The sequence below is a fragment of the Acomys russatus genome, chromosome 10, assembly GCF_903995435.1.
Source record: "Acomys russatus chromosome 10, mAcoRus1.1, whole genome shotgun sequence".
Lineage (NCBI taxonomy): Eukaryota > Metazoa > Chordata > Mammalia > Rodentia > Muridae > Acomys > Acomys russatus.
In genome coordinates this window covers 12,533,362-12,544,159 of record NC_067146.1, presented here as the reverse complement: position 1 = coordinate 12,544,159, position 10,798 = coordinate 12,533,362, and the positions used below count along the sequence as shown (strand labels likewise).

Sequence of the window (10,798 nt, the reverse complement as noted above, 5' to 3'; positions counted from 1 at the left end):
TTCCTGCCCTGGCTTCCCTCAGAAATGGACTGTAAGCCATCAGATGAAGTAAATCCTCTTCTACCCAACTTGCTTTTGGTTGTGGTGTTTTATCACCACAGTTGAAACGCTAGGACTGATAAACCAAGAGAACGGAAGTTTCTTCCAGAGAGAGGCATAGTTACCACACTGAGACAAGGTGCAATTCAATATTTTGGGAACCTTGGTGTTCTCTGTGCTGTAGGATTTCCTCATCAGTAAAAACGGATTCATGAAAATAACCTGTCAGAAAGAGGTGTAGTACTCAGAAAACACATAGTGTGATACTTGGCCCGGTCCCCAACTCAATGATCCCTTCACCGTCTTCCTAAGGCAAATCGGTTATGGTAGCGATTTGGTCCCTCATTGCCCTCAGCTATTGTCAATCCAGACCAGCCAATACATTTAGAAAAAGACAGAACTTACAGCTTTGTCAGGTTACCTTGAGCTCTTAGAATGTAGGGTTTTTTCCTTAATTCAAATATTTATTTGTATATGTGGAAATTGGGAAGAGCACCATGAAGCATGTGTGGAGGTCAGATGTCAGAGGACAACTTTGGTTGTTGGGTTTTTTTTTGTTGTTGTTGTTGTTGTTTGTTTGTTTGTTTGTTTGTTTTCTTTCCACCATGTGCGGACCCAGGGATCAAAATCCTTAGTATTCTATTAGAAGCAAGTGCCTTTACCTACTGGGCCATCTTGCTCGCCTAGGGATTGCTTCAGAGAAAAGAGCAGCAGGTGAGGGTGAGAGTTTGCTATCCTCACCACGTGGAAGGTTGTCCACATAGCTGGGGACAGATAACCCAGGAGCAGCCCCTCAAGGGCATCAGGGATTTCAATGACGGCCTTTCCCGCGACCACCACGCTCCCTGTCAAGAGTTCTCTTCAGAAAGCTTCCAGAGAAGGTAAGTTTGTGGTGTGGTGGCTCAGGCTATCCCGAGAGCCAAACCCTTCACTGCGACAAAGCAGGACATAAGAGACTTCCAACAGCTGGGATTAGGGGTCTGGACAGCTCTGAAAGGAGCAGGCACCGCGGAGATAAACCGCCTGCGCTCGGGGTCCAGAATTCGAGAAGGCAGAGCGCCTACTAGCCCTAAGCTGCCTGCAGCAGAGCAGTAAAAAATGCCGGGGGTGTGAGGGGAAAATATTCCTTGAAAGAGCCCCCACCTCCGACTGGCTGATCAGCCAATCGCAACGCGGGGCGGGGCCGCAGAGAGTTGTCACAGCCAATAGACGCTTAGAGGGCGGAGCCTGGCTCCGGGCGCGAGCTGTGGCGGGGTCGCCCCGGGCAGAGATTGCCCAGGCGCTCCGGGGAGCCGCGGAAGCAAAGCAGCTGAAGGGAGCCTGCCCAGCATGGATGACCCGGCGGCGCCGGGGCCCGCCGTCTCGCCCGCTACTGACAACGGCAACGGCGGCAAAGGGAAGCCGGTTGCACCCAAGGGCCGCGAAGCGTTCCGCAGCCAGCGGCGGGAGTCGGAGGTGAGGAACCCGGAGACGTCCGCCGGCTGGAAGTGGCGGCCGAGGTGACGCGGCCCACGGCGTGGTCCCTTCCCGCTGCGGGTCGCCGGCTTTCTAGCCCGTGGCCTGCGGTTTTCCTAACCCGCGCGAAGAGCGTAACAGATACTTTCCAGATACTTGATAGCTGCAGCATGGTGAAGCCGGAATTTGGATCCGGATTTACCGATTTGGAGGGCGGCGGGGGGCGGGGGGCGGACGACAACGCGCTGAGGTGCAAGGACTGCACCGAGGGGCGGGAGCCGAACTCTGCAGCGGGAGAGAAGGGTGGGCAGGTGGGAAACACGCCCTCCCACTTCAGACTGCAGCAACTGGCTCTGGGCTGGACCAGACCGGCCTGGAGCACCAGCCTTCCCTCGCTACCTCATGCCCTCGGGGTGATGGAGGTAGCTTAGGGAGCGCCGACCTCTCGCACCTAGCCCCTGTTTCGGAGGGTTAAGAGACACGATTCAAGCTGGGATAGAACTAGAGCAGCATTTGAGTGCAGCGGTCCCAAGATGCAGCTAGAGGGATGGACTATTTGTATACCTTACTCCTCTTCAAAAAAAAAAAAAACAACCTAACTAGGACAGATCACTCCCCCTCACCTTTATCTAGCCATATTCCATCTATTAACCAAGAGCAAAACTGCATCCGAGCAGGGACTTGGGGGAACAAAATGTGTATGGAAGGGATGTGGGGGTCATCTGGTTTAGACGTTATTTTATTTGACTTCATCTTAATTTGTTATTTGAGACTGCCCAGGGCAAAGTCTATTGACAAGAAGGTTTCATTTGCCCTGGCTGGGCTTGAACTCTCTGTGTAGCTTAGGAAAGCCTCGAACTACTGATCCTCCTACCTCCATTTCCGAAGTGTTGGGATTACAGGTTGTGCTACCACAATGAAAGTAACACATTCATTTTAGTATGTAAAAGACATAGGGCTGAGGAGGTGGCTCAGTGGTGGAGTGCTTGCCTAGCATTTAAAAGACAATAATGGTTTTTCTTTCATCTTTCTTTTTTTTTTTTTTTCGAGACAGGGTCTCTCTGTGTAGCCTTGGCTGTCCTAGACTCACTTTGTAGGCCAGGCTGGCCTCGAACTCACTTAATCCACCTGCCTCTGCCTCCAGAGTGCTCGGATTAAAGGCATGCACCATCATGCCAGGCTATGTTTTTCTTTTATCCTTTTTTTTTTTTTTAATTATTTTTAATTTATGTATTCACTTTACATCCCAATCGTAGCCCCCTCCTTCCTCGACTCCCTGCCCCTCCCTCCCATCCTCTTCCCCTATCCTCCCTCCTTGTCCTCAGATAAAGAGAGACACACACACATACACACACCCCACAGGAGAGAGCCATACCCCGACATCATTGATACTCTGCTATGTTTACAGAGAGGAGCCTAACTTAACTGTTCTCTGAGACACACACACACACACACCTCCCCACAGCAACTGATGGAATCAGATGCTGAGACTCACAGCCAAGCATTAGGCAGAGCTGGGGAGTCCTGTGGAAGAGTGAGAGGGAAGGATAGAAGGACCAGGAGGGGACAAGAGCACTATAAGAAGACCAACAGAGAAAACTAACCTAGACCCATGGGGGCTTACAGAGATGGAAGCACCAACCAAAGAACATGCATGGACTGGACCTAGGACCCTAGCATGGAGGCGGGGAGGGAATTTAGAGAGTAAAATAGATAAAACCAACTTTCCTGAAATCAGACACTTGGCAGAGTGAGTGACCAAGTCTGCCAAGTTTCAGTGTATGTTGGGCCAGGTTTTTGTTTGTTTGTTTGTTTCAGCACCTTCATTTATTATGTGTGGCTTTGGACAAATTACCTAACCTATCTGAGCTCCAGTTTCTTTGGTAAAATGGGGTTAACACTGTATATAACTCAGAGGGTTGAGATAATTGAACATACGGTATTTAGCACAGTTCACATAATTAATTGGTCAGTACTTACAACTGTCACAATTCTCATTAAATGGCAGAGGGTGTCCCACAAAACAAGTTCCACCCTCAGCTCCTGTTTTCTAAAAGGTAAAAGTAGAGGGGAGATTGCCCCAAAAGTCACCACTTTGCACAGTCAAGGTTCCCTTGCTAGGAATTTTGTTTTAGAAGTACCTTGTACCTCCTTCCCCAAGAGAGACATTATTCTTTTTTCCGATGGAGGAAAAGATTTGTTTTGGGTCATGGCTTCAGAGGTCTGTCGTGGTGGTGAAGGCATGGTAGAGACGTGAGGCTCACAGCTTGGCAGCACAAAGCACAGGAAGTGAGACATTGTTCTCGATCAACTATTTCAAGGAGATAAATGAAGGTATTAGGAGATGAAGCTGTGTAGGTGAGTAAGGCAGGAGCTTTCCCCTGCTGGAGGTAGAGTTCTAGGAAGGGCAGGGAGCGGGCAATATGCTAATAAACAAAATGGCTGCAGAGTGGTATGCTAGATTTCCCTTCTGAAGTAGGAGCCTGATCCTCACCTATCAGGAAAAGGCTCTCATAGGGCTTTGCTTGTGCCGGTGAGCGCAGTGTTAATACTCAGAGTTCTCTGATACTGCTGTTTACCTGCTGAATTTCTGCAGCTGCATTCTTCATGCTTGGAAATGAACAACTGCAGTAATCATCTCTGTCTGGGCTCATTGCCTCCAAAAGCCTTGCTGGAAAAATAGCTTCACCTCCATCTTCCAATGTAAAGGATGTGCTTGTCTTAGGTCCCTGCCATCCCTGCACTGCGCAGATCTGCTTTTTCTCTTTGCTTTCCAGTAGAGGGCAGTCCTTAGGGAAAATGATTTTCCAGGACTTGTGAAAAAAATTGCTAGAAGATCAAGATAATTGCCACAAATCGAGAAAGCTCTATGCTATGGGCCTTTCTTGTATTTCAGTGACCTGGTGAAGAAAGTCTTATTATTGTCCTCATTTTATGGATGAGGAAGCTGAGCATTCTCCAACAGTAGTTACTGATGCCAACCAAATTCCCCAGACTCGGTGTGCACACAAGACTGTTCCCACTTCATTGTACACATTTCTACGTGACCAACTGCAAACTGGGCTCACTGTTCCTTACCCCCTCCCAAGTCTGATTGATAATTTGCTAGAATGACTGAATTCAGATTCTAATTTTAAAATAAAAGGTACAAATCAGAAACAACCAAACAGAAGACACTCACAGACAAGTATGGGCTTGGATTGCTGTACAATTCTATGTCCTCTCTAAAGCCACTATCCTCTTAGCACAGCTGTTTCTTTTGTTTTTTATTGAGACAGGGTTTCTCTGTGTGGCCTTGACTGTCCTGGAACACACTCTGTAGACCAGGCTGGCCTTGAATTCACCGAGACCCCCTTGGCTCTGCCTCCCAAGTGCTCGGATTAAAGGCGTGCATGGCCATGCCTGAGTATAGCCATTTTATTTTTTCAGCAATACCAAAGTCATTGTTCCTTGGATATTTTCACCCCTTGCCCCTACCCCTTTCTTTCTGTGAAGATGGATGTGTTCATGCGTGTGCATGTGTGTGAAGACCAGAGGGTAATCTCAAGTGTCATTCCTAAGCCAGTCACCAGAGTCTTTTACTGGTCTAGAACTAGCCTAAGCTGGTCAGGCTGGCTTGGGATTACAAGCATGTACTCTTGGGTTCTAAGGGCTATCAATGCCTCATGCTTACACAGCAAGTACTTTATTAACCAACCAAGCTAACGCCTCAGCCCCTGTTTCAGGATTTTCATATGGAGTGTGATAGGGATCAATTGAACCATGGCCATGAAAGTGAACTCAATCTGTGTGTGCACACCACCACTATCCCCATTATAACAGCAATGGTCAGCTTCAAAGCATGCCTAGTCATTTTGGTAGGGCTAATCCCTTGCTTAGAACTGTGTAAGGGCCCACCATGAGTTACTGCAGTAACACTAATTCTAGTATAGTTAACGGGCTCCTGAGAAACATGCAATACCATCAGAACATTTTAAGGATTTTAGGAATACTGTGCTAGGAACCAAGGGCAAAGACAAAATATGTACTTTATACTATGCTGAGACATGGCGAAGTAAACTTCACCATGATCACATAATATGTAACAGAACTAAGATTCAGGATTTTTTTGAAACAGGAGTCTCTTTCACTATGTAGCTCTGGCAGACTACGAATTCATTATGTAGACCAGCTAACCTCAAACTCATAGAGAGCCTCCTGCCTCCCTGTCTTGAGTGGTAGGATTAAAGGCCTATGTCATCATGCCTGGCAAAATTCAGAATTTTTAAAATTCATATAGGGCCATACACAGTGAGTCGTAACTTAAATCCCAGCAGTTAGGAGGCTGAGGCAGGATTGTCCTTTGAGTTCAGAGCCAGCCTGGAGTACATCATGAGTTCTGGGGCATGCTGGACTATAGAATTAGACCCTGTCTCAATGAAGCTAAGCTAGGATGGAGCACATTTGGTAAAGTGCTTGCCTAGTACACACAAAGCCCTGGGTTTAATCCCTCACAACTCATATACTAGGTGGTGGCACATGTCTACAGTTGCAGTATTGTCTAAATAAATAAACAGACTTCATATAAAAGTATACTAAAAGGAAATTCTCATAAAATCTTACGAGGTTAGAGAGTGAAAGTATATTAAAATATTTTAAAGTAGATTATACATACAGAACCATAGGAAATTTAGTATTTGATGCAGCTTGGCCTGTAAATGCTACTGTATTACACTAACTCTGGGTAGTTGTTGAATGTGAGAGCTCAAAAGCCATGTTCTTTTTTTAGTAGATGAGGACTTTCCTGCAGGCGACATATTTAGTGGGCTAATGACAGAACTTGGGCCAGACTTCATTTTCTCCATTTGGGTCTTGCCTATGTTTCTTCCCAGACCTGTGGGCTAATGACAGAACTTGGGCCAGACTTCATTTTCTCCATTTGGGTCTTGCCTATGTTTCTTCCCAGACATGAGCTAAATGTTCCTCTGGTCTCTGTTTCATGGAGTTCAGACACAGGCTCCAATCACGTCTTTCCTTTTGTTTGGTCTTGTGAGACAGAGAATTGTGCTGTCCAGACTGACCTCAAACTCAGCATGCAGCTTCATACTGGGATTACAGGTGTATGCCACCACACCCTGTTTATGGGGTGCTTGAGATCAAACTCAGGGCTTTGTGCATGCCAGCCAAACGTTCCACCAACTGAGCTACAGCCCCAGTCCCGTTTGTTTGTTTCTGAGACAATGTCCCACTGTGTAGCCCAGACTGGCCTTAAACATGGATCCTCCTGCCTCTGCTTCCAGAGTGGAGCATCATGGGCTCATATTACCACACCTTGCTCCTGTTCTGGTTCTGGGTAGGAATCCCCAGCCCTCCCTGCGCCAGGCCTCAGACTTTGGCTTGAAACGCATCTCTGACCTGACCTTAGCCTCCAAGAGGGAAAAACATGAAACCGGGATATATTCTTTCTTTGGCAACCTGTTTTCCCATTACCAGAAATTTTTCTTTATTATAGGGCTCTGTGGACTGCCCTACTTTGGAGTTTGAATATGGAGATGCAGACGGGCATGCAGCAGAGCTGTCAGGTATGATGTGGTATTGAGTGGAAGTGTGGTTGGGGAGAGAGAACAGGCCTGAACTCTCCCCAGCCAGCTTCTCTGGTCTTAGCAAATAGTTATTGAACAAGGGCTGCTATCACTGTGCTCCTTCCCCAACCTAGTAACAAATACCTGTTCTACATTTCCTTCTGTGAATTCTCCACGGTAGAAGTATTCATCATCTGTTCAGTCTACTCTTCTTTCTTGGTAATTATTTTTCTTTTGCTGCACTCTCAAGTCAGTTCTCTCCACTCTCTGTTATCTACCTCTCTTCCTGGAATCCATGTATCTGCCTGAAATCTATGTATCCACCTATAATCTATGTATCCGCATGCCTGTTCTGTCTGCCACCCTTTCTTTATCACATTCTATCTCTCTCTGTCTACCCTTCTTCCTTCCTTTTCCTAATACCTCCCCTTATTAATATTCTAGCCGCAGCTGAAGGAGATTATAGGTAAGTGTCTGGCTGAACAAGGCTGGACATATCACCTGCCTCAGTCACAGTCAAGCTCTGCTGTGGATATTTGTGAGCTGGAGTTAAGTGATCCCGTTTCTCTCTCAATTCTGGGCTGCTTGTCCCTGTGTGGAATTTCAGAATAGGGCAAACGTGATCTCCTCACGTTGCGGGCCTCCATATCACATGTGCTATGAATGCTAGTTATTAATAAATGAGCTTCGGGTGGAAATGGTGTGAAAGTTAAATATTCTGTCACATGGAAATGACACTTTGAGACATGCTTTCTCAGATAAAAAGACAAACATTTCTGCAGAAGTTCTGGTGAATAAGCACAGAGAATAAATTTTGCAATGAGTGACAGAAATAGCTAGGTTTAATAATGAACAAAGGATTAGAATCTGGAATGTGAATATGTGTAGAGAAAGAGAGAAAGCTAACAAAGAGATGACTAACCTTGATAGAAAAGAAGACAAAGAATATGAACTCACAAAAAAGAAAAAGTCAATAAATCTAAGAAGGGGCATGCATGAGGCTCACTGTTGTGTCTACAGTACCACAGAAGATGTGTGTGTGTGTGTGTGTGTGTGTCTGAAAAGACATTCAGGGTTTTTTGGGTTTTGTTTTTGTGTTTTATGTGCATTGGTGTTTTGCCCACATGCATATCTGTGTGAGGTTGTCAAACCCCCTAAAACTGAAGTTACAGACAGTGTGAGCCACCATGTGGATGCCAGGTCCTCTGGAAGAGCAGCCAGTGCTTCTAATCACTGAGCCATTTTTTCAGCCCATTAATTAATGGAATAAAATATTTTTTAAAACAGGATATTATTTCCACAATCATCAGACTGCAAAATTTAAAGGCTGGCAAGATGACTCAGCAAGTAAGGCAACTTGCCTCCAAGCCTCATGACCTGAGCTCCAGCTTCAGGCTCATATGGTGGTGGAAAAAGAGGACCAACTCCCACATGTTATCTTCTGGCCTTCATATGTGCAGTATGGCACTCATATACCCATATACATATACACACAATTAATTTAATTAACTAATTAATTTAAAACACCTCAAAGGCCTAATGAGCATTTTTCTACATTGCTATGTGGACAGTATAAAGGCACAGAATATAAAACTGGAAAGCAATTAGGTCATATCTAACAAAGTTGAAGATGTACACATATTATGATTTAGTACTTTTATTCCTAGATGTTTAACCTAAAGAACTTTATACCTACACAGAAGAACATGTTTATTTCAGCATTGTTTTTAGTTATTAAAAGTTGAAAACAACCTAAAATTCCCATCTGCAGGGAAACAGATAAACTAGCATATAAGCATAGTCGGTCTACATATAGCCATTAATATAACTCATCTGAGTCAACGTACTTCAGTATGACTATGTACCCAAAGCAAAACTGAAGCAAAGAAAATAATTTATACAGTTATGATAATGCTAAGATTAAAAAAATAGAACAATATTGCCAGGCGCAGTGGTGTTTGCCTGTAATCCCAGCACTCATGAAGACAGAGGCAGGAGGATTTCTGGGAGTTTGAGGCTAACCTGGTCTACGAAATGAGTCCAGGACACCCAAGGCTACACAGAGAAATCCTGTCTTGAAAAAAAAACCCCAAATAACCAAAAGAAAAAAACAAAACAAAATAAAAATAGAACAGTATACATTGTCTAACTCATTTTATATTTATTTTTATTTGGTGTATATGAATGTTTTGCATGCATGCCCGTGTGTGTACTATACATGTGCCCTGAACCTGAGGTTATGGGTAGTTGTGAGCCACCATATGGGTGCTGGGAATAGTGTTTATAGACACATACACATGTAATAAAATTCTAAAAATGGGCACATGAGGAATGCATGCCAATTTCATGATAGTAGTTACTTCCAGAGAAAAGAATAAGGCTGCAGAGTAGTCTGAAGCAAATATGACACATGTTATATTTGTTTGGTCTGAGTAGAAGATACATGCATATCTAAAATTTATCTTACATTTATCTGTATATGAAATTCCATTATCTAGCATTTTAAAATTAAGGATAAAGTTCAGCACTGTTTACCTTCCTGGCCTGTCTTCCCTGACCTTCCTGATCTAAATTAATAGCTACATACACATATACTCGCATTTCCTTTAATGAACCAATGATGGACATATTTAAGATTTAAAATTGAGATTTGTTTCTGGCTGCCCTCAGATTCTGAGACACGGGATTTAAGTGTCCTAACTCCGAGGTAATTCTCAGCCTTCACCTAGCGGGCTGGAGTGTAAGTGAACTTCTATTGCTTTGTGGTATAGATGGAATAGACAATCTGTTAGTTTTAATTCATTGTAAAATGAGGGTGCACAGTGAATGTTCTGATACTGCAAGGGCAGGGGATGCCCTTCTTCTGTCTTATAGTCAGAGACTGTGATAAATAAGGTTAGATTTTTCTGAATACAAAATCCTCTTTTGCAACCCTAGGTGCTTTCCACGCAACTTGCTACAATGTCTGCCCCGGTGTCCGTATGTAGGAACCTACATTTCTATACCCTTCAAGGAAACTAAGCATAGAGAGATCAAACTGGCTCCCAGCCACCTTGTGGCCTCCTAAACAGCGTAGAATCTTGCCTCCAAGATCCCGGGTTCTGTTGCCCTTTACTTCCCCACAGTTAGATTGGCCCTGGCCTGGGAAACAGAAGTGATGGCATGAAGGCCTCTGTGCGCCAACCCTCGCCCCGGGCCTTACCAAATGCTGAGGGCTGCCCTCCCTCTCTGCTGCCAGCCATCTGGCAGGAGGACAGGTTTGATAGTTTAATCACCCAGGGACACACATAGCTATTTTTAACTGCTCTGAATTGGACACAAGAATGTTTTGGAACCTTCCTCTCCTTCAAGCGATCCTCTCTACTCTAGATTCTCTACTGGGGGTTCTAAATGTGACTCTGTTTTATGTTTCTGCTACAGAATTGTACAGCTACACAGAGAACCTGGAATTCACCACTAACAGGAAGTGCTTTGAAGACGATTTCAGGACTCAAGGTGATGTTATGTCCTTACTCAGAGAAACATGCTACTTTCCTCCCTGATATCCCAGTCTGATATAGTAAAAGGCCAAATCAAAGTTTGCTTCTTCGCCCCTTTCACAGCGACATACCCATCTTTACAGAGACGATGACTCCAAGAGAAGTGGCCTTGCTGAGAGCCAGGCTTTGTTCTGCTCCTCTCGGTTTCGAGAGCAGTTTTCTGTGCCCTTCCTGTGATCCCTTCAGATCCGTTTTACTACTTTC

General features: G+C 44.9%; 1 protein-coding gene across 1 annotated transcript in view; it reads left to right on the top strand.

Annotated features, from left to right (window-relative positions):
• The first annotated feature begins 1,368 nt into the window (after positions 1–1,368).
• Strip2 (striatin interacting protein 2) overlaps positions 1,369–10,798 on the top strand; it is a 40,485-nt gene continuing 31,055 nt past the window's right edge. Inside the window, exons 1-3 of the mRNA XM_051151813.1 lie at positions 1,369–1,494; positions 6,986–7,055; positions 10,476–10,550. Coding sequence (XP_051007770.1) covers positions 1,369–1,494; positions 6,986–7,055; positions 10,476–10,550 — 271 coding nt within the window. The remainder of the gene's footprint in view (positions 1,495–6,985; positions 7,056–10,475; positions 10,551–10,798) is intronic.